Source organism: Talpa occidentalis, unplaced genomic scaffold, assembly GCF_014898055.3.
Source record: "Talpa occidentalis isolate TD23 unplaced genomic scaffold, MPIMG_talOcc4v2.1, whole genome shotgun sequence".
Lineage (NCBI taxonomy): Eukaryota > Metazoa > Chordata > Mammalia > Eulipotyphla > Talpidae > Talpa > Talpa occidentalis.
This window is the reverse complement of record NW_026555331.1, coordinates 130,092,742-130,116,528: the sequence shown is the minus strand read 5'-3', so window position 1 is coordinate 130,116,528 and position 23,787 is coordinate 130,092,742. Positions and strand designations below refer to the sequence as shown.

At 44.1% G+C, this 23,787-nt stretch overlaps 1 protein-coding gene across 1 annotated transcript in view; it reads left to right on the top strand.

Moving 5' to 3' along the window:
• Positions 1–20,284, top strand: part of WNT2 (Wnt family member 2) — a 39,137-nt gene extending 18,853 nt beyond the window's left edge. The window contains exons 4-5 of the mRNA XM_037512117.2: positions 3,582–3,846; positions 18,365–20,284. Of these exons, the coding sequence (XP_037368014.1) occupies positions 3,582–3,846; positions 18,365–18,594 (495 nt within the window). The 3' untranslated portion in view covers positions 18,595–20,284. The remainder of the gene's footprint in view (positions 1–3,581; positions 3,847–18,364) is intronic.
• Positions 20,285–23,787: the final 3,503 nt, after the last annotated feature.

Genomic DNA, 23,787 nt, shown 5'->3' with positions numbered 1-23,787 from the left:
AAACAGGGTGTGGTCCTCTTCACGCTTAAGGGTTTGAATTTCAACTCTGCAAACCAGTAGCAGAGCTGGAGGTAGCTCCAAACTGTGGGTGAGCCCTGAGCAGCTGGCCTGGCTGTGTGTTACATAAAGCCTGGAGATGGCAACAAACCCAGTACCACAGAGAGTGTCTCCCTCTCCCCAAGGTTCACTGTCAGAGCCTGTGATTAATCCATGATTAAGAACTGACTACGGAGCCAGTAGAAACACTTTTAGTTATAAGCAATAGACCCCAGGGATACTGAATACCAAGGAAAACTTACTATCTTGGGTCAAAGCCGTCTGAAGATAGGGCAGGGCGATGGTGGGTTCATTCAAGCATTTCAACAACATCCTCTAGAACCCAGCTCATCCTATTTTCAAGGCTGCTGTCTACAGCTTGTTGCTTGTCCTGCACTGGCTGCCTCATGTCCCAAGGAGCTACTTCAGAAAACTGTATCCAGAGAAGAGAAGTTTCTCCTCATGTGTCTCTTTTAATGAGTGAAGAAATCTTTCTTAAAAATTCCTGACAGATTACTCTTCATGACCTATTTGTCCAAATTGAATCATCATATGCCTTCTGCAGGAAAAAAAAAAAATCAGAGGCAGAACAATGACATTACTATTATTGATTTAGGGTGCTCTGGGTCAAAGAGAGGCCCGCCACTTCCAAAGCACGTGGCTGCCTGACATGTCAACGAGTATAGGCAGGACTTGGGCCTTGGCGATGGCCTTTTAACATTGGGTGCCGATGCTGGTCCACGGTGTGTGCCACTCCATGCATGTGTGTTTGTAGGGCTTCATAAGGTGTATTTTTGAGATCTAATTTAAAATGAATATGGAAATATTCAAGGAATCAAGTAAAAATACCGATTTTGACATTTGCAACCTGGGCACTTAGCATTACTAAGGGAGGGTGGTGATATTTCAGGCCATTTCTAAAGCCAGGAGTATGACTTATGAGTAAATTACCCAGCTCTAAAAGGAATATAGTTTGATACATGAGCATTCATAATCAATTCCCAAGGTCCTAGCCTGGATGAGTTTTGTGTGGCTGCATTGAACTCTTGAGAGAAAAACACCTGTATGGGGGCACCCCCTTGGGGCAGACTGCAGGAGCTACCATGGCCCTCCTAGGGTTGTGTCTATGGCAGAAGCTTACCTTCCAGGTCACCCCATGAGACTCATACCAGATGCCTAAATATAAAGTTATGGGGGTGGCAGGCACATGGAAGAGCAGAGTCCAGAAAGGAAGTTTATTCTGAAACCCTATAAGGATCCCAGATCCCTGTGACCTGAAGGACCAAACCAATAATGTTTCCCCTGCTCTCTTCTCTGTCCTTGTCCTCCGAAGCCAAAGTGGGTGGATTTCAAAAGTAAGAGGACATTCATTCCATCCAGAGGGGCAAGCAGGAAATAGCTGGATCCTGAGGCCTCACCTGGGAAAGGTGTGAGTGAATTCACCGTCCTCAGACTCCATGATGTCTTGGCTTCTATAACTCTAGAATGCTTTTGAGACATTTTCAACCATGTGGAGAAATTGGGACTGATTTCTGGAATATAGGCCATTTCTGCACACTAGGTTCTGTGATCGCCTTGGTCAAAAACTGAGTCTGTGGAGGAGGCAAGAAGGGAGTCAAGCATCAAGGCCAAGTGCCTGGGGGAAGGCCCCAGGAGAGAGGCGGCCTAGATATTGGCATGGCTATGGTTGGGTGAGAGGGGAAGGGTGAGGGGGTGCTGCAGGGAGCTCCACCTGGGCTGTGGGCCGGAGCCACCCGCTCACCCACATCCCAATTACGGCAGGACCTCAGGGAGTAGACATAGCAGCATGCAAACTGCAAGCTCCAAATCCTTAGAGCTAGTTCTGTGGATGTTTGACCCTAAGAATTTTGTTCAGAGTACCCCCTTGGAGGTTGTCTCTGCCTGTGCCCACAGCCCTGCTCCCCTAACCTCAGCCACCCCATTGTCTTGGAGATGCAAGGGAGGGGGCCTTTTGCAGGGGGTTCTCTCCTCTCTGCTCTGTGACCAAGTCAAAGTTCAAAAATGGAGTAGTGAGAACTCTGGGGCTGGTTTCCCCTGGTGTCCTGCTGTGTGTCACCCTGCTTTGGGCATCAATAGGAGCAGCTCCAAATCGTCAGTCAAGATCTCTCTTAATTAAAAACAAAAATCTCTCTTTTGATGTACTAATTTGGAAAACGGATTTGAACATAAAATTAGTGCTGTTGAGGGAAGGGAAAATGATAATTATTAAAATAGTAAATCAAGTTGAAAAGGGAAACACAGGTTTTTAGTCAGGAAAAAGCTCTTAAAAATTATTGTGAAGAAATACATTTGCTTGCATAGCCCATGAGTTGGAAGGACTTCAGAGTCCAGGTTCAGTTCTGACCATTCCGCATCCTGGCCCAGGATCCTTCCTCTCGCCAGTCTTTACTCTCCACATCTGGGAAATGGAAAGGGAGGTTGTGAGACTCACGAGCTCTAGTAACTCTTCATGTAGGTGAGTGACGGAGAAATGAGCTGCGTGGAATAACTCTTCCGAAATCACCTGGGGCTGGTAGAGGGCAGATCTGCTGGCTAATCCTGAGACCACAGCAGGAATCTCCCTGGGCAGTGGCAGGACCCATGGGAGAACACCCCTATCTACAGACTCAGCCCACAGAAGAGGGGTCTTCGTGCTGAGAACCGGGCAAGATGGGTTTGTCCCACTTCCCTTTACTTGCCCTCTAGCGAGGAACAGAGCAAGCTCAGCCCTGTCATTGCAACTGAATAGCTCATGCAGAGTCCTGGGACAATCTCCCAAGTGTAATGTCATCTGCAGGGTCACCAACTGAGTCTCCAGTGCACCCGGCTGTGTGACTTTGGGCAAGCGCTTTAACCTCTCTGAGTCTTGCCCCTCAATCATCTGCAGAACACTACAGTCCCACAGGGTGGTTGTGAGGATTGAAGTCATAGAGCTCGAGAGTGTGACAGATGAGCACAATGCCCAGGCGACGGCAAGCAGCCCACAGAATGATAACCAGCACTGTCACCGGTGTTCATTGAAAGATGCGGTTTTGGTGATTACTTTTTTTTTTTTTTTTTTTTTTTGTGGGACCCTCGCCAGTGGCCGGGGATCGAACCAGCACTGCAGAGGCTGCGGGCAGCCTCACAGCCCAGCACTCAACTGCTGCGCCACCAGGGGAGGCCCTGGTGATTACTTTTCAATCTAATTTGAGGAATGATATACATTTTTAATACAGTAAAGCCATATGTTTCTGGAAAATAGGCTAACTCATTCCCTCACTCTTCAAATCGGCCCTCGGCCCTAGTGAAATTTTGTGATGCCAGTCGTTAAATGGGGTTCAAAGCCAGGCGCTGCCCCCGACTCTCTCCTACTGCCCGGCCTGCTGTAGTCACCGCGGTGTGACTGGTAGGGCAGCAAGTGACTTCGGACACCTCCCGGTCCCCAGGATCCTGCATTATCAGAACCATTTCTTGGTTCTTGCTCAGAGGGAAGGGGAGGGAAGGTGCAGCTCATGGGCAGCGCCTGTTCTGCCTCCGCTGAATTTGTCCATCTTCCCCGGCAGGCTGTGAAGCGGTTCTTGAAACAAGAGTGCAAGTGTCACGGCGTGAGCGGCTCCTGCACTCTGAGGACGTGCTGGCTGGCCATGGCCGACTTCAGAAAAACAGGCGATTATCTCTGGAGGAAGTACAACGGGGCCATCCAGGTCGTCATGAACCAGGATGGCACTGGCTTCACTGTGGCTAACAAGAGGTTTAAGAAACCTACAAAAAATGACCTTGTGTATTTTGAGAATTCTCCAGACTACTGTATCAGGGACCGAGATGCAGGTAAGCTCAAAACACTTAATTCCTGGCACCTAATTCTTTCAATGATCAACACCATAATTAAAACGATGCTGTGTTTTCATCTGCCTGCTCTGTAAGTGCAGCCTGCTGCCTTCAAGACCAAAGCCCATATTTAAATTCATATTTAATTCATACTTAGAGGGCACAGAGAACTTTCCTAAACCACTGGAGAAAGGGGTTGATAACGTGCAGATTCTGGACAAAAGAGAAGCCAACAAGAATTTAGGTGGCAAAAAGTCAAAATATGCAGTTAAGCAAAATCCTTTAACTCAGGCAAAACGCTCAACCACTACTACACATTGTGGACTAATGTGCATCTTTCCTGTGGTGCTGAAGCTGAGCAGAGGACAGCTGTGCTCTGTCTCCCCTCCCTACTAATCCTACCTCTGCAATGATGGAAGAGGGTCCTGGGGCTTTCAGATTAGCCTGTTATGAAATCTGCCATGCTTCACACTCCCTTGCTCTTTCAGGTATGCTCAGATGTTGCCTAATACTAGAAAGCAAGAATTCATCCCCACTGGCATGGCCATTGGAGGGCAATGGATGAGGGCTGTGTAAGAGCCACCTCCTTTATGAAGGCTGCCCTCTTCCCTTGCAGACAGCAGCTGCTCTGTCTTGAACTCACCCAGGGAGCAGCTCCATCAACCTTGACACAGCTGTTCCCTCCTGTCTGGCTTTGTACACATGCTGTTCTCCCTCGCTCCCCTCTGGTCAACACTGGACTCGAGGCTGAGCACAGTCTTTGCAAAGACTCTGATGTAGATTATGAATGAGTTGAAGTCTCAGTAGGTAGGTGATGGCGAGCTCACAGCCAACTTTGGCTTAAACCAACTTCTCAAATTTAGTAGAAAGCAAAGGAATTCATTACCGGGGTGGGGGGGGGGAATCCTTGCATTTAAGATTTGAGTTTGTGTTTTCTTCCCGAATAATTGTAAAGGAACCAATAGGACAGTGCAGATGACAGTCAGCTCCCAACATTAACTTGACCAAGAGGCACGATGACCAAGGAGAATCACAAGAAGTCCAGAATCTCTCCTTAGTCTCCCGGTGGTTGGATTTCCTTCATGGTTTGATGAGCTAGTTCTGTGCAGTGAGCAGGTTTGCACATGCAGTGTGTGGATTAACAACTGCTGAGCAAACGGGCCAGATGCTGCTGCATTCCTGACGTGCTTTGGGACCTCTAACAAGTCATCCTACCTGTCAGACCAAAGTTTTGGCCGAATCACCATGAAACCTATGCTTTGATAGAGGACTGTCTCAGAGGTCTAGCTCCCTCTCTGCCATTCATTCTGTTTAATCTCAGGCTCCTTGGTCGAGAAAGGGGATGATGATATCAGGATGATTTTCAGGAACTACATACTTACTCCTGTGTGCCAGGCACTGGGCTAAGATCATTGCCTAACTGGTTTTACCTTAATCCTTTGGGCTACCCTGTGCCACCAATGCATTGGAAGTGGTTTCTTTTCTTTTTTTTTTTTTTTAAAGATCTATTTTTTATTTATACAACAGCTGGAGTACAGGCCAGAGGCACAGGAGGGTGAGAGGACTCACCAGAGGCAGAGCAGGGAGCAGAACAGGTAGACAGACCAAAAGCACTGCTGAGGGGAGCAGTGGGCGCGGCAGGAGAGGTCTGCCCACGCCATGTGGGAATCTCCCTGGCTGGCCGGGTATCGAACTGGTGCTGCAGAGGCTGCAGACAGCTTCACAGTGCTGTGTTCAACCCGCCGCACCACCCCACCGGGGAGGTCCGGAAGTGGTTTCTTAAAAAAAAGAGAAAGAGAGAAGGTAGCTTCTGGTGGATCAACACCAACCAAAAACCAAATCGCATCTTATATATTTTGAAGTCAGACAAGCAGCCCTGGATATTCTCATCCCAATTGTGTGGTTGAGAAAAGTGAATGACTCGCTAAAGCTCTCAGTGGTCTTGAGGGGACCAATGTCCGGCTGTCTGACCCATGATCGGTGCTCTTGACCCTGACCCTCCCTAGCTCCCAGGGCACATATATGTAGTGCAGGAGGACCTGCTTCCCAAGACATCTTTTCTGGCGTTTTGGATTGAAGCAGTTTGCACAGTAAAGCAAACAGTTGTGTTTGATGAACACTTAACTGCCTTGTGAATATTCGGTGAATTAAAGACCTTACTTTTCCTTCCCCACAGAAAAGATTCTGAGTCTAATCCCTGAGGCATCTTCAGGATACTCGGTTATCCTTTCTCACTTTGCTTCTTCTATTCCTTGATCCTAACGAAGCAAACACATCTGCAGTACCTGCCACACATGAGGGCTTGGTCTGTGTTCTCTCTCTCCACAGGGAGTCGATAAAGTGGCGGTGTTATTACCCCATTTTATAGGAAAGGAAGCTGAGATTCTGACACAGGTTATAGATTGTGCCCAAGGACTCTCATTTGGTAAGAGGTAGGACAGGGACTTGAACCCCAGTCTATCCTTTCAGCGATTTTACTCTGCCTCCAGATGGGCCATGGACTTTCAGGGGTGGGGGGAGCTCTATAATTTATTGGCTCTCTTATTTCTGTTCCATCTGAGACTCATTTTAGCTTATCTGATTTAAAAAGATGTGAATTTGGCCCTTGGTTGGTGTTGATTGATGGGAAGCCACCTTATTATTTACTTTTTTATGTAGTCAGTTCCAGTGTATTAGATCAGATTACCACTAAGATTCCTAGAGTATTCATAAATTATCTGAATTATACTTAATGGCCTTTGTAGCTGAGCATACAAAAATGCCAAACTTTACAATATTTCTTCTTAATTCTGTTAACCATCAGATGATCATTTTAGTGAATGTGAGACTCAGGGCATTTGATATTATGTAAGCAAAAGCTCAGATGTTGACAGTCATGTTGTCATTGTTTGCATTTGGAATCACAAATAGTCACATGTACGAGTTACACATTTTCCCTGGTCTGTGTCATCTGTGACCTTCTAAGGACAAGCCTTTATCCTGGCCGTTTTCTACTAGAAACTTCTGTAGTATGCACTCTAGCAAGTCAGTCCTACCAGTCGTGGAAGGGCATGCTTCAGAATTATCCTGGAGTGGCTAGTAACTTCTGTTCGTGGAGGCAGAGAGGGATGACAGGATCTGAGGCCTGCAAGGAGGGAAGACTCCTGCACCTAACTCACAGTGGCTCTGTCCCGTCCTCACAGAAAGAAGGCATGGGGTCCCTGCTGACCTCCTGTCAAAGCAAATAAACTTTACAATGGCTCATCACTGTGTGAGCACATCCATAGGGATTATTCCTTTCCCTCGAATCGTGCTATGTTTGGAAGACTCTGTTTTCTGGACATGAAGCTCCCCTATGTTCAAAACAGGTTACAATGACAGGTATCCAGGCTCTAAGATAAATCAGAAGTTTGCAGTAAATTTAAATCAACATAAATATACATTTTTCATTTTCACTATTAAAATTGACATTAATGTTTTCCTAGGTCACCTCTCATACCACCTGCTCTGCTTTGTTGTGGTCACTTTTTCCATGTCATTTGCATTCGATATTCAACCTATTGGGCACCTTCTACCAGCCAATGCTGGGAAGGCAGTGGCACTGAGCAGGTGGAATATTGTCAAGCAGTAGCCATTTGGATCTGCGGACTTTATTCTTCCTGCTCGACGCCTGTTCAAATTAACTCTGCAGAGAGTCGGCTTGTTTTGTCAGTTTGGTTTGGGGAATGGATAAAGCCTACAGGTCTGATCCACTGTTTGCCAAAGTGAGGGCCTCTTCAGAGACCTAGTCCCAAGATTCTGTATGTGTTTTAAACTTCAGTCCCTCAAAGATTAAAATATCAGTGGTTTAGATAGTCCATCATTCTTGATCTTCCATAATTATGTATTTGATAAGAAGAAATCCAGAGAGACATCCTTTTCTTGGATGTCTGACCTCTTACAAATGAAAAAAGCTTCTGTATTTGATGAGCTCTAGATAAATGTCACCAAAAAAAATAGCTCCCACCCTGACTTTCCCAGTGTAAGAGGGTGTCCTTTCACATTTAGGCTTGCTTTTTTAGGGGCCCAATTTATTAGAAGCCCATTAAAATCATTTCTACCCACAAAGCTTTCACTGGGATCAGCTTGATGGAGATTATCAAGTTATCCCTTCAGCAGAGTCCTGATAATGATGCCAGGACTAGACAGTTTGGGTGAGAATTGTAAGGATGGGTCAGGGAACACTGGAGAATTCCTGGGTGAGAACTAGCCCAGATCCCAGATCGGGGAGGGTGATAGAGCATTCGGGGAGTCCCTATTGCAAATCAGGCCCTGTGCCTGATACGCATTTTCTCCAAATCTTCACCACAGTTACCATTTATAAGAAGGAAATGGGGGTTCTCAAAAGTTACTTGTCCAAGATTTTCTGACCTGTAATTGGCAAACAAAGTAAATGAAATTCAAAATAAAAATCTACTTTTCTCATTATCCCACTTCTTGAAATCTGGGGGTAAAAAGTAACAGAAAAGGGCGGGGGGAGACCCATGGCAGCATGAGGACAGGAACGTAATGGGATGAGGTGTCCACAAATGGGGGTGCTGCAGTGGACAAACTCAAGCATGCCCATTTATTTCAGATCACTGGCAGGCCCCTTTTCAACAGTGTCTTTACTTGTTCCTAAGAAATGATAATCAAAAGATTAAGGAATTTTCTAATGCCTCAATAACAAGAAAAGGTATTTCCCCTACTCTTCAGTGGTGAAAGTGAGTGCTCTGAGGTTCAACTATAAATACTCCCTCTTGCAGCTCCGAGTAGTACAGTCGTGTGCTGTTGTGCAGGTGACATTTGGCAGGCCATTTTGGAAGCAGGGCTTTCTGGGATGGGTATTCTGGTGATTCTGTCGTTATCTACTCTGGTGATTGCCCCAGGCATCTGTAAATCAAAGAAGTCCTTAACTTAGAGATAGGTGCATCTCTAACTAAGGAATGCTGCTGTCCTCTCCAGGGAAGCGTCTGCACCTAATCACAGGCCACTTTCACTGGTTATGGTGCAAAAACCCTGACCTGGGCCAGAGGTCACTCCGAGGTCTTCTCTCCAACTGCAGGAAACAAGCCACCCTACACCTTTTTTTCTCCAGTCAAGTTCAAAACACAAATGAAGTTCAACAGTTATTTAACCTATTGACTGCTAAAAGGCCTGATACCTGGCTGACAGCTGCAGGCTGTGTCTGGTGTAAGCATTCAGATAGCACAGGGTTTTTCCCACACAAATCATGTTTGGAAAACAGCTAAGAACCCATGGGAACATAATCACACCACAGTTTACAGAGATCGATGTTCTAGACATGCCCTGTGGCATGGCCTAGTTTACAGAACCTTTGAATGCTGTGATCATGGCCTAATTTAAAACAACGGAACCACATGTCAGCCAGTAGCAATTGGGTGAGTCTTATTTTTGGTACTAAATGTGCAGTTCCTACCAGCACATCTTAGGTCCCTCATTTCTTCATGGAACAAATATTTATTGAGACTCTTCTGTATTCCAGACACTGATAAGCCTCAGGAATACAACGATGAGAAGATGGTGTTGGTTCTTGCCCTTGTGGCTTCATAGATGTTCTGGTTCTTGTGGAGAAGCCAGGGGTTGGCAGCACTGGCACACAGCTAGGTGCTGGGGATTCTCCAGTTCATGCAGTCAAATGGTGTTTCTTAGGTTTCAGTTGTCACTTCATTACTCTATTACACAGTCTTATCTTCTATTTGTCATTTTGAAAACGTAAATATTAAGTTATCCAACCCTGTCAGCTATGACACTTATTACAGAAATTCATGAATTGAAATCTGAAAAGTACACAGACACATCAGAACAGATAATACGAAAAATGTATTGGTGAGGCTTATAAGTCACCTTTTCAGAGCAATTACTGATTATGTTATAAAACTAATATTAATTCCCATCCAGTGGACCTTCTTTCCAAACTCTTTGTGGTATATATTGTAACTAGCATCTCCCTCCTTCCAGAAAAACTCTATTTCCTTAACCTTGGTGATGCCACATTCTCCTGACTTTGCTCCTGTCCCAGTGGCTGCCTTTCTCAGTTTCAGCTGCTAGTTTCTCTTCCTCTCCTCCAAACTTATTCTCTCCCTGCACTTTCTTCCTGGGTAGTGGCCTTGTTCTCTGTTGCTGTGGATTTTAGGGTTCTCTCTACTCATCTGTGTCCTCTCTCTGCATCTTGCGTTCAACTTGTTGCTTAATTAATAGCTACGCTGGGATTTTCCACACTTCTATCCAGTCTTTTCAAGAACTCAAAGCTGATTTCCTGATCCACCCCACTCCCGAAATCTGTCTTCTTCCAGTTTCCCCTTCTCCAGATATGTCACTGCCATCCACTCCATTGGTCAAACCCTAATCCCGCAAGACATATGTCACTCTGCCACCTTATTTCCACATCTGGTCTGTCACCAGGTCCCCTTGAAATGCATCAAGGATCTCTGCTTCTTCATCTCAAAGTCTTGTTTTTCACCAATAGGATGTGCCACAGGTTTCAGTAAATTTGTTTAAATAATTTGTTTCCTCTCCATCCCACTGGCTCTGATGCCACGCTCACCACTGGATCCCCACCACCTAGTATATAAACGTGGGTTCAACTGGACTGAATGGCAAGTTATAAACAACATAACACATAACATAATCTGTCATATTAGTTGAATTCTTAGTTATATGGGCATTGTGTCTTAACTTAAAGATAACTTGGTTTCTTTGACAGGTAATTACTTAGCACTTCTGTAGTCATTGCTGACTAGTTGATAACACACCCCCTATGAAAATTCCCATATAAGCTTAAGTTAAGTGTTAAATGGAAATTTTCTTCATATTTAAGTGTGTTAATGGGGCATTTACAGAGTTTAAGGTGTTCCTGGCTGCCCATTTCCTTGGGTGAGATAAAAGGTCTCGAATAAGTACAGCGACAGACTGTATCTATTGCTTTTAACCACTACTGAATTCTCATTTCTTTTAGTCTTTGGGAGGCCTTTTTCCTTTACTCCTATCAGTGGATAGTCCATCTGATTTTATTGTTAATGTAAGAAAAATGTTTTACATCCAATGCTGTTTTATGTTATACCCATGGTCTGTAAGTCAGTGTTGTCTTTCAGTATATAGATCTGTTAGAATTACTATACTTTTAGGAAACACCGAAATATGCTGTCATTTGAATCAACTGACAGTGGCCATCGGATTTGTGAAAATTGAAAAATGTTGTTTTTTTAAAAAGTCAGAAAAAAACAAAGAATTTTCATTTTCTCATTTTGAATTCTTTGAACTTAAAAATTATAAGATTTTTGGAAATAGAAAAAAATCCAATTGCCTCATTAATATGTTGCAAACGAAAGGAGGGTGTTAAAGGACTTCAGAATCATGTGTTCACTTACTTTGTTTAAACTCTTCCCAGGAAACCTATTTTGTGTTTGTATAATAAATCTTAAGTCATACACATTCCACATTCCTAGGAAAAGAGCTCTGTGTCACAGATAGGACACTGGTGGCGCCTATTGTCACTTACAACTGTTTCTACAAATCACTGATTGATTGGTAGCTACAGACAAAATAACTTCTCTGAGTCTCTTAAGCTATGAGTATTTCATTTAGTAATTTCCAAGGTTCCAATGACTCAATAAGTGAATGGGTTAATTGCTGATTTTACTCTAAATTTTCAGTAACAGAACCTGAACTTGATACCACCAGATCCTACTCTTTTGAATTTCTATCACATAAAAACCTGTCACATTTCTCACGTATTTTCTCTACATATCAGTGAAATCACTGGAATAGAAACCAGGTTTTAGCCAGGCTGCTCTCACTACTGTGCCTGAGAACTAGGCAAAGTATGGAAGTGTGTCCTAGGTTGGGAAAGGAATGTTGATCTTAATTTTTAAGAAATTGATTATCATTTATTTACATCACAATTATTACCATTGATTTATCAAACTTGTTATTTAATAAATCAGCAGATATATGTTGACCATCTGAACATTATGTAGCATATAGAAGAAACATAAGGCCTAGATCTCCCTTGTCCTTAGGGGGAAAAAAGATGCTTGAGAAAGCAAACATTTTAAAATAGTGTATGAGCTCTCCCTGTAGCAGGACACGCTTTAGAGGACTTAGGAGGGAGGTCAGCTGAGCTTGGAGCAGACAAAGAGAGAACGCAATGGAAGGTGCTGAAGTGGCCCAGAACTTGAAGGACAGAGAAACTTTCCATCTAAAGGAGTGAAAGGAAAGGCCAGAATAGCAGACGAGAGTAACTGTCTGAAGACTGTGACATCAGAAAGTGATTTACGTGGGACAGCGAGAGATGGTTTGATTAGAGGAGAGAGGTTGGGTCAGGGTGAAATTAATTTGGTCAGGCTAAGCAGTGCCAGATATGAGTCTTAAAGAGTCTGACCTCAACAACTTTAATCCCATGATAGGATTTTCTAATATAATGGGAAATGCCAGTCAGACTGTCCCAAGCTGTATGAAAACATTGAAGAAAATCATCTGAGATGAGTGGCAATGTTGTCTTTCCTAGCTTTAGCTTTGCAGTTCTTTATGCGAAGAAGGGTACACTGGGCAAGCAGATGAATGTGCAGTCTCAAACACTTGCTCTTTAACATTCTTTTCTTCCCTCAATAAATCTGTGTCATTAATGACAACGTGTAAGTCAACCAGAGGAGAAACAGCCTATTGAATGACAGGGCTTTAGTGATTCTTGCTTTATGCCCTAATGGTCAACATATGGGCTTCCATCAGCCTCGAGTGGCAGGTATTTCCAAAGACACAGGTCCATCCACAGAGTGTGTGTGCATACAAGAGCGCCCTTCCTCCAGGTCCCAGAGGTGTGGATCTGGGAACCATTAGCAAAAGCCCTCTGTCCTCTTTGCTGTCAGGAAGATGCATGTTGGTGGAGACAGAAATGTTTTTGCACCAGGAGCCCTGACTCCATTTTTAATTTTATAGCCCTGAGGATGGGATGTTCAATTCTGCAAAGATCCCTCAGCATTGCCCCACCAAAAGTGTGTTACGTGGTCCCAAATTTACGTAATCTGGAGACGCTGTTTATTCAACTCCTCTTTCCCGTGTTTGTATGTGCTCTTGTATGAGTCAGGGTGAGGCTAGAACCCCTGGGGAGGAGAAAGGTAGATCTGGCTGGAACCCACGCCTTCTCACAGAGAGACATCACAGACATTGCAGATCATCTGGGTCTATAGACAGAATCCAGGCAGATGAGCTCATGAAAGGGTGGATGGTGTCGGGTAAAGGAGAAGGCAGGGTTTGCTGGGCCTGAGTTTGCAACACTGTCTGGAACAGGGATCTGGATACATTCAGGCCCTACATCTCAATCCACTTTACAACAAAAAGCAAAGGGAAGTAAAGGCAAGGTGCTTCTCCCTTACCACTCCTCTCTTACATGCTCTGTGTAAGTCAAAGTGCAATAAGAGTTATTGTAATAAAGCAATGTGATTTTTGAAGCAAATATGGGCCCATTCCTGGTGTCACTGGGACCTCAGAGTGCTCCAGTCTCTCAGAAGAGTGGCTCCCAACCTTCAAAAACCCTTTCTCACTTTCCTTCTTCTGGGCCCTCATTATGTCCTGTTTGAGTAGCCAGCGGGGAGTGGTATGTTCAGATTAGTCATGGTTTCCAGCATTTATAACTGAACGTTGAGCTACTGAAATATCTTATTGCCTGAGTCTTCATCTCCTTTAGGGAAACCTTTTCCAAGTTTACTCTTGTCAGCGGTCACTGCTTTGCTGTTCCTCTCTCAAGGTTTTGATAGTATTGAGGTCACTTCACCAAGCAACCCTCCTGTTCAGATAGAGTCTAGTTCAATTTTCTGCATTTGAAGAATTTAAATAAAAATCCCACCATGATTGTTACTCAAGGCTGAGTTAGATGCAGCTCCGACCTACATGGGCTTGAAGCCACTAAGGAAAGACCACCAAATGCCACCAAGCTCAGTGTCAGCAGAAGGTCCAGAGTCTGATTCAGGAAAGAGACACTTCACTTCCTGTCTGGCCCCCTGATGTTCCACAGCCTCTAGAGGAGAAAGAAGTCTAATTGCAGGGTGATGTATTTGTATTGATAAATGTATGTCAGTGGGAATGAAGAATGTTTGTTGGCATACAGAGTTTATGAACAAATCACAAAAAGGTAAACATTCAGAGCTGCCTCTGGATGGCAAGTGAGAGTATTTTTCATACCCACTGGGGGTCTCATTCACATCCATGACTTCAACTTCCACCTCTGTGCAAAAGACTTCCTGATCTGCGTGTCCAGACACACCTCTTTGCTGAGTCCAAAGAGTATATTCAGTTAACATTTCTACCTGGATGACCCACAGTCACAGCAAACTCAACATGTTGAAAACTAAACTCACCCTTTCTCAAAGCCTGCCCCTCCCCAGGCATCCCCACCACAGGGAATGCCCCAGCAGAAGCTCGGCCACTCAAGCCAGAAACCTGGGATTTCTTCCCGACTTCTGATCTTCCCAGCCACCTGTCCTGTCCATCACCAGGTCCCGCTGGTCCTGTCCCCTCGACTTCTCTGGAGTCCCTGAACCACTTCCATCCCCTCTACCACTGTCTTCATCCAGACCCTGTGTGTCCTGCCCAGTGCACTTCATTAGCTTATTTGTCTCCTAGTTGGCCCCTTCAGTACATCTGACCCCAGCAGCCGTGGCAATCCTTCTGAAACACAAATGTTGCCCTTTGGTGTAGGACTCTCCATAACATTCCATTGCCCTTGGGTTAAAGTTTAAATCCCTTAACCTCTTGTACAAGGCCTCTGCCACTGCCCCTACCCTCATCTTCAGCCTCATCTCTTGCCATTCTTCCCTTTAAATGCTACGTTCCAGCCACATTGAACTTTTTCTCCTCCTCCAAAAACACTGGCTTTATATGTATGGCTCCCTCCTTCTCTCTCTTCTTTTTCTTGCTATTGAAATATAAAAGGCATACAGAAAAGAGCATCTATCACCTGTATACAGCCCAGTGAATTGTCTCAACTGGACATAACCTCTGACCTGTGCCCAGGTCAAGTACCTCACAGTGTCTGGTATTCCAGAAGCCTCCCCTATGCCCCTTTTTACTACACCCCAAGGGAGATCGCTGCCCTAATATCTGTACCTTAGACAACTTTTCTTACTTATATACATTGTGTCAATAAGAACATACAAATAATTTCGGATAGCTACTGCTGCATGCCAAACTTGATGGTCTAAAAGAACCTAAAATTCCCACCTTTGGCTTCATCATCCCTTCTAGCTCTGCTCTCTGACATCTGCTTCATCAAGCCTCATAAAAAGGCCTGTGTCCACCTGTCCTCGCCTCCCTGTCACTGGTCAGTGCGCGGCACCCATGCCTATCATTCTACTGAAACTGCTCTTATCGAAGGGCACTGGCTACCTCTTCCTGCTGGGGCCAAATGAGCATTTTCAGTCTTTTCCTACTTGATACTTGTCCCCTATTTCATTGAGTCACTAATTTATAGTAACGCTCCCTCTTCGACCTGTTGTGTGATTGTTCTGTGTATCTCCGCTCGTTATCTCTTGCCTGGATTAATTCTACAGCCTCAAGGAGACCTCCCTGCCCCAAGCCAGTCTTCCAAACTCATTATTCTGACCTGTCTTTCCTGGTTGCCAATCTGGGCAGGCTCACCACCTGTGGTGAAATAAATTGCAAACTATCCATATTGCAAAGCAGGAAAACTCTTCAGCTTGCTGCTCCAACCTACTTTTCCAGGCTCCTTGGCTAACGCATGCCCATGGCTAACGCACAGCCATGTTGAATCTGCATGTTGTGAGCCTGCACTCTGATTTTCTGTAGGTGGTTCTCTTTTACCTGCAATACCTTTCTTCCCATTTTTCCTGCAAATCTATTTATCCCTTACATCATATTTCTAATACCATTTCCTCTATTAAGTCATGCTGGTAGAAGCTCTTTTTCTGAGCTTGTTTGCTACTGTTAATATTAATGCCAATAAATACCATTATTATAATATACTTGACTTACTCCCTCACAATATAAACTCTTCAGGGTAGGGTCTTGTTTTGCTTACTATTATATTCCCAAGCTCTCAGAACCGTGAGTGCATCCTACATCCTAGGCACTCAGTAAACACTTACTAAGTGAATGAATGGTTAACATTTATTGAGCATTTACTATGTGAGGAGCTTTCACAAATTATCTCATTCCATCCTCACCACAGTCCTATGAGGAAGGAACTGTTTTTTATCCCAATTTTGAGAGGAAGCTGAAACTTAAAGAGATTAAGTAACTTGCTCAAGGTCACACGGTCGATATATGGCAAAGCTAGGACTTGACCCCTGATTTGTTTGGGTTTGAAATATCCTCAGTCTACCTTCGAAGTGGGTCTGCAGGGGTGCTTTACATGAAACTCTACTGTGGCTTACGGCAGGTGTTGAGCAATTAGAACAGTTGTCTGCAAGTAGTGGAAATATTTCTTGACATATTCCCTCTCTTCATTACACTCGTATTCCTTAATAACAGGAACTGAATGCTCATTATTTTACCACCACCACCACCCAGACGCCAAGCAGCCAACACAGTGACTTACACCATCTTGTGTTCACTAAATGTTTGTTGAATGAAATAACGGGTGTGCTCTTAAGAAACAGACTTTGGCTATAAATCTTTTTGCACTATCAGTAACTTTGAGCACTGTCCTGGTGGCTGCACCGAATCCAGTCACCGCTGCCTCTTCTAACCCTTTGCTCCTCAGCATGATGTAGGCTCGGGGCCATCCCTGGCTGACCCACGCTCCACCCTGACCCCAGCCCTTTGCCATCCTTCCTGTCCTTGTGAAATTCCTCTGCGTGCCTTCCTGCTGTAGTGGCCTGATCACGCTAAGCAAGTTCTGCCCCACCCTCTCCTCCTCTTGACCCCATGCTCCACTTGAAACTGACTGCTTCCCTGGTCATTCTTGTCGGGCAGGGCAACATGACATTCATGTAGATAATTTGAACACAGTGTGGATTGTGATAAACAGGGAGTCACGAGTCACTGTAGCAATTATGAAAAGGAAGGAATTCCTAATGAAATGATGGGCGAGCTGAAAGTGAATTGTCACTGTCTTTTTCATGCGCCTGTCAGTTGTTTTTTTATTTCAATAAAGAGTTAAGCTTATCAGGTTTGGCAATTATTTAGGATTGTTGATCGCAGGTAAGAGAAACTGGAGTGATTTGAACAAAAAGGGGATATTTATTATTACAAGGATACAGAATCTTTAAGAACCCAAGGGTTGGAATGCTGCCAGGTGTCAGAGAGAACTGTAAACAGGACCAGAAAATAGCCTGGGATGTGAGCAGCATTCTCCTTCCCTGTCTCACCCTTGCTGTCTCTGTACATCTGCCTTATTCTTTTCTCTCTGTGAACCTCCTCTAGTCCACAGACCTCAATGTGGTACATGGCTGATATGACTGCTGAGTATATTCTTGGTGAGAGTGAGTGTCCCCATTAAAATCACAAATTCCCAAGGAAATTTACCTGATTGGCCCAAGATGAGTCAGGTGCCTGCCCCTGGCCCAATCAGCTGTCACTAGCAGGACAGGATAACGTTGTTCAATGTGGCTGCCAGGCACCCATCTCTATGAAGAGAAAGAAGCAGAAAGGATCTTTGTAAATTATGCAGATTCTCCAAAAATGCCTGTGACACTTGTTGCTTTTTTTTTTTTTTTTTTTTTGGTTATAGCTGTTTTATAAGAGAATTTTGAATGCTTTTCCAGGAACAGAACAAATTAAGGAAATTTATTACTTTTCAGATTCTCAGAAACAAATACATAAATATGAATTACCATTTAGCCTCACCCTAATGAACTAATGCAATATCGCACTGGTAATTCTTTTATGTCAGTATTGTTCATCAAAGACCAAGAATCCTGGCTTCAACCAGGTGCCTCACATGCTTCTAGATGGCCTCTCAGACTGCAGCAAAAAGGAAAAAACAGGCTGTGTATTGTCTTCTCTGAGCCTTACACAAATGATGCCCACACCTCCCCTCCAGCAGTCAGAGTTCTCCTCTCTTCCTAATAAGTCAATGTAATTGGGTCTGAGGAGACAGAATCCCTGCCTTCTGAGGGTTGACCACTGCCACCAGTTCTGAGAGAGCTAGCCTTGACCACTGCTTCTTCATGTGGTTTGAGGTTGGGAGAGAAGGAACTGGGATCACTCTTTCTTTCATTCTGCTCTGGTCTTGCCAATTCAGTAAGGATAATCTGAAAAGTTTACCCAACTCAGAAGTGGGAAAGCTGGAGTTAGGTTGGCCCCGGCAGTTTCAAACCTCATGTCCAGTCTTGCTGAACCTGGCCCTCTGGGCATGACTGTGTGGGCTGTGGCTCACCACCAGGGATGACATGTGCTGCGTGGGCCCTCAGAATGGGTGGCATGCACCAGGCTGTGGGGAGGTGGGACCAGTACCCTGTCCTGGAAAATGACTCTTCTCCTCGCAAGGAATGCTGCAGTCTCCCTGAACCTTTCAGTGATAGCATCCTGGTTTGTCTTCCAGGCTCCCTGGGTACAGCTGGCCGTGTGTGCAACCTGACTTCCCGAGGCATGGACAGCTGTGAAGTCATGTGCTGTGGGAGAGGCTATGACACCTCCCGGGTCACCCGGATGACCAAGTGTGAGTGTAAGTTCCACTGGTGCTGTGCCGTGCGCTGTCAGGACTGCCTGGAGGCTCTGGATGTGCACACATGCAAGGCCCCCAAGAATGCTGATTGGGCGGCTCCCACATGACCCCAGAGGAGGTTCACCTTCCCTCTGCCAACGAATCCATTGGATCTGCAAGAACACTGGGCCTTTGGGTTCTCTCGGGGAGATATTTCCAAGGCATGTGACCTTTGTCTCAACAGAAGCCCCTTCTCCCTCCCTCAGGGCCCAGGCCGGGGCCACATGCTATACACAAAGCATGCCCAATTCTCTCTGACTTCCAGCTTTTGGGATACCTCTCTTCCTGGTCATGACAAAGCTGTTAGAGGGGATGGGGATATGGGTCCTGATCAGTGTCTCCACCTAGAAGCTTCCTTTTTCTAGAGCAGTTGACCAGAGGGAAAAAGAGTATCTCAAAAGAACCTTCTGCATCCTACAACAAATGCGCACAATAAGAAATTCCATACTTCCATCTGGAGGGAAAATAAAGACAGCAAACTCAACTACCACTGAATTAACTTTAATTATTGAAAAGACCAAGCAAGGTTTTTGCCTAATCAAGTGATCTTCATAGCCATCACCCTTTGGAGTAATTAGGAATTGCCTAGCAGAGGATGGCTTTCAATAAACTAAGTTTGAAAGCAATTTTTTTCCAGGCATTTATTACCATATTAAAACCTGATGTGAGAAGGCATGATTGTTGTCCTTTGGTATAATTTTGAATCTTTGCAATAGCAAAAGCCTCAGAAATTGATTGTTTCTGCATTACTGCTCCCTCAAGATAAAGAGCCTTGAGAAATGGACAAGACTTTGTCTCATTTAGGATCTGTAGGGCATTAAAAGGAAGGTTTATTATCTGGCAGGATTCTGTAACCATTGGGAGAAAGTAGAGGAAAATAACTTAGTGAGTGGAATATCAGAAATGTGTCTGTACAGATAAGAAAAAAGGGAGGAATAAAATTTCTGTCTGGTATAATGCAGGTGGCCCATGGAATTTTGTAACTGACATGGCTTTGGGAATGCAAACTGTGGGGTTGACAAGACCACAGGACCAAAATGCTGACAGAGAGCTTTCCAGAGTTAAGTTGTGCCCAGACAGCCTTTACCCGTAAGCAGATGCCTAAAATAAGTTGGCCACGTGTGCAGACGAGCATCTACTGGTACCCATCACCCTTCCAGCACATCTGAAGCTTACAAGATGACAAGATACCATAGCCTAAAGCAAATGGCACATGGCTTTGTGTATAAAGTTAGTTACCAGAGCATATTATGTTACAAACAAATCGTAACGTGGAGATTACATATAAGAGACCCAGCTGTAATTATGGGAGCATCAATATGAAAATTGTGGTCAGCTCCTGCCACAAGCGAAAGATGACATCCAGGGAAAATGGAGAGGCCGCCTGGCCCACTTTGCAAATTAAATGAAAGAAAGGTGAAATAGATGAAGCAGCTTCTCATCCCCTTAAACACTTAGGTTGGTATTCTAAACAGACTCTTCACAAAACTCCATTAACTAACAGGACGTTTCATTACACACATCTGATGTCCAACTGTTGACACTTGCTCGTTTTCTGATTCTTTGACCTCCTGTTTTCTCTCTTCTTGCTTTCAGGGGGGCATTTAGGCTGAGATTAGTGGGTAACAGCCTGCTGGAGTGTTTCATTGTGATCAATATGTGCGTCCTAGTCCTTTTAAAAATGACAGTGTTCTTCTTCACTGTCGAACTCCAGAATCAGTTAGCTAATGTTTCTGAAGTGGTTCTTTCCTCTTTTGATTCTATGGAGTCAGAGAGAGGGGGAGAGTGGGGGTGGCACCTACGGGGGAGTGGGAAGGCCAGAACTGTGGGCTCAGTCTTAGTCACACCAAAACGTGCTGTGAATGAAGGGGCTTTTTTAGGGGTCCCAAACCATCAGCCCTTCTTCCTCCTGGGTGAACTGTGAAATCATAAGTCCATGGATGTATTTAGACTTGGAAAGGCTCTTAGAGGACATCTCAACTCCCCTTAGTTTGCATCTGGGAAAACTGAGCCCAAAAAAAGTGAAGGAATCTGCACAGACATCCACCATTATCCCAGTGCGCCATAAATAGGATCACGTACCAAAAGTACTGGAGAAAATTAAGCACTTTATCTAGGAATAAAATTAGTTTGTCTCAGAATTAACTCAGTGGGGTCTAAGTAATTTTAGCATTCAAGAGGATATTCAGTATTGGTTTTTCTTTCATCCCTGAGATGATCTAACTTTTTATCCTGAAATGCATCCTTTCTGATAAGAAACAAGGGGACAGGCATTGCCTTAGAGAAATTGCTCTGATGTGTAAGGGAGGCCTCCATCTCAGATGGCAGTTGGGTTTGGCCTTTAAAGAGAGCAAAATAAGAAAGTGAAGTACTTTTATATGTTTTCACTTCTAAAAGAGAAAATCTTCATTATTTGAAAAAAAATTATAAAAACAGATGAAGATCATTTCAAACCCATTTTCCTTAGGGTTTGATAGAAGATCAACATCCCACCATCCTAAGCTATACTAAAACTTGATTATCTGAGACCTCAAGAGATTGTATGGCACAAACTGCCCAAAACTATAAAAGAACGAGAGTTCCACTCAGGTGAGACGCCTTCACAAATTCTCTCCCAATGAAAATCTTATAAATTGAAATTTTCTAGCCCAAGAGGATGCTTATTCATTTTCTATAAAATCTGAAAAATCCCTACACAATAGAAGATCTTGACTATTTTACTGAAATTTTCTACAATAAAAACTATAATCTGCAATTGACTCTGAGACTTAGCAAATGGGGTGTGTTTTCATCAATAGATTTGCCTCCCCAAATTGGTCTGCGGTGCCGATGGACCTTGTCTGTATTCTGTGAACACACATTGTCAGGGGTCATTCTCATTATGGTATCCTGGACAGCCCCTCAAGCTCTGGAAGACTTAGCACTCTGCCATGAGAGACAATGTACCCCTCAGACAGCTTCAGCTCAAGCACCAAGTCTTCATGCTAGCTCAGGGATGGGGCCTTGACATGTTATTCAAAACAGATGCTTCAGAAGTGGCAGAGGCATAGAGCACTCGAGGACACTGACTCTCTGCTCTTCCTTTATATGGGTGTCACCAGATTGAAAAGAACATCCAGTGGAGTGATGAAATGACAATTTAGTCTACACAAGGCCAGGTAATGGGAGGAAGGAGGGAGGAAATGCATCTCAGAACTCTTGTCAAACGACCAGCTGAGCATGGTGATGGCGGCTTGGCGCTTGTGCAGCTCTGTTGGTAACCTCTACTCTTCCTTCAGCTTCTGCTTTCCTGTCCCCTCCCAGTACCTACTTCCAGAGGATGCGCAGAGGCTCAGGCACTGCTCAGAACCTCCAGCCCCATTGTGTAGCTCCACTAGAGGCTGCCAATGTTCTCAAGAGATGTTTTCAATCATCAGAACCATATTCCTTTATATTGGAGTCATTGCAAAGCTTGAAAAAACTCACATTTCCTTTTCAAAAGGGGTATTTTTACAGTCAGAAAATCCGGCTTCACATGGACATTTCTTGGCCTTCCTAATTTATTAGGGAATCTTACATCTACTCCACAAGAGCTAAAGCAGGTCTCGCTTGCTCAGAAGCAGCCAACATGACCGAGCATGTGCTTGGGCTTGATGGCATTTTCAGGCCCGGATATTGTTATTACTTCTCCTTTATTAAAGCTTGGCTCAGGGCTGGTGTTGTCTCGCTCAGCTGAAGAACATTCATCTTCCCTCTTGCCTGCTCTCAAAATAAAGGCTCAGAGTGGTGTCCAGTGGACCAGAACCACTCTTTTGTGTCTATTTACCAAACTTCAACCTGGGCTTCCTTATCCTGAGAGCATGAGTTATTCTCTTAACAAATAGATCTCACCAGTTCCAAAGCTGGTAAATTGCTTTTGTCAGGTCTGTGCTGACCTTCTGCAAAGCGATCCGCTGGGGTAAGCTGACAGCTAAGGCATGCTTATTTTGACCTTCTCCTTACCTAGGCAGAGAAAATTCTCACTCATCCATGAGAATGTGCTTTACATTTTTCTGAGGATCAGTGATGTGACAGGTAGTTTGTAAAGCCCAACATGATCATTATTTTTCTAAATCATAGTTGTTTCAGTTCTAGGTTTTTTTCCTAATATTCACATGGATTCCTGTTTAACTAAACCTCCCACTTCCACAAGCTAATAAATGTGTCACGCAGATTGTTACAAAGAACTATTGTTATTTACAAGTCTACATTTTCTGTGAAATCAAAACATAATAAAGTGAATTTTCAGTGTTGACTTTGTTATTTTAAATGTCTTGCCAAACCCTCTGGGGAAAAGAAATCCCTGCAGGTTATGGGAACAATTCCCTTGTCTTTTCTCAAGACCACATTTAATACAACTTGATCAAGAGGTGTCTTTCCAGACTCTAAAGATTTTCAGGAGAGGCAATTGACTTATCTTACTGTAACTATTCTTGTGAGTTCCTGAGTAAGACAATCTGAATTGAGAAATTGCTCCGTATTTTCACCCTGTGTTCTCCTGTGGTTAACATCGAAGTGCTTGCCCCCTGTGGGTGCCAGCATGCTTTCACCATGTTTATAAATTCAGTGTATAAATTCCACAGCAGCTAGACCCCTCCGCATCGACTTCTCTGAATTATTGCTTTCCATACAAGTGTTTGTTCATGACTGAAATGGCATTTTCTCAGCTTGATGAGAAATACAATATCCCTTGACTCTACATTGAGATTCGTGTATCCTAATTGTGTGTGCTACTTACATAGAAGCAACAAAACCCTAGAAAATGAAAATCAAATCTCCCCCAGTAAAGGAAATGCATGCACCCTATTTTCCTTCCCCAATGAATTATGTTTTGGGGTGATCTGACTAAGCACTTCAAGTACCCCAAGATGGTCCCGTGGTCAGGCAGCTTGCTGTCCCTTTAGCATTCCATTGTTCCTTCCAGAAACCGCTTTACTTAGATGATCTGAGGATGATATGGCAACATGTCTCTCTGTGTTTTTCAAATGGCATTTCCCTCAAATATTTTTGCCTAAATATTGGCAATGAAATTTCCCTATTACCTAATCCTTTGTTTGCAAAAGCTGTCCTGTGCGTTATAGGATATTTAGAAACAATCCTGGTCTCAACCCACTAGACACTAGAAGCAACTCCTCTGCTCCCCCATTGTTACAACCAAAAGTGTCTCCAGATATTGCCAAAATCCCCAGTGGGGGAAGGGGAAATAGTGAAACAGTTCCTGATTGAGAACCACTGATCTAACG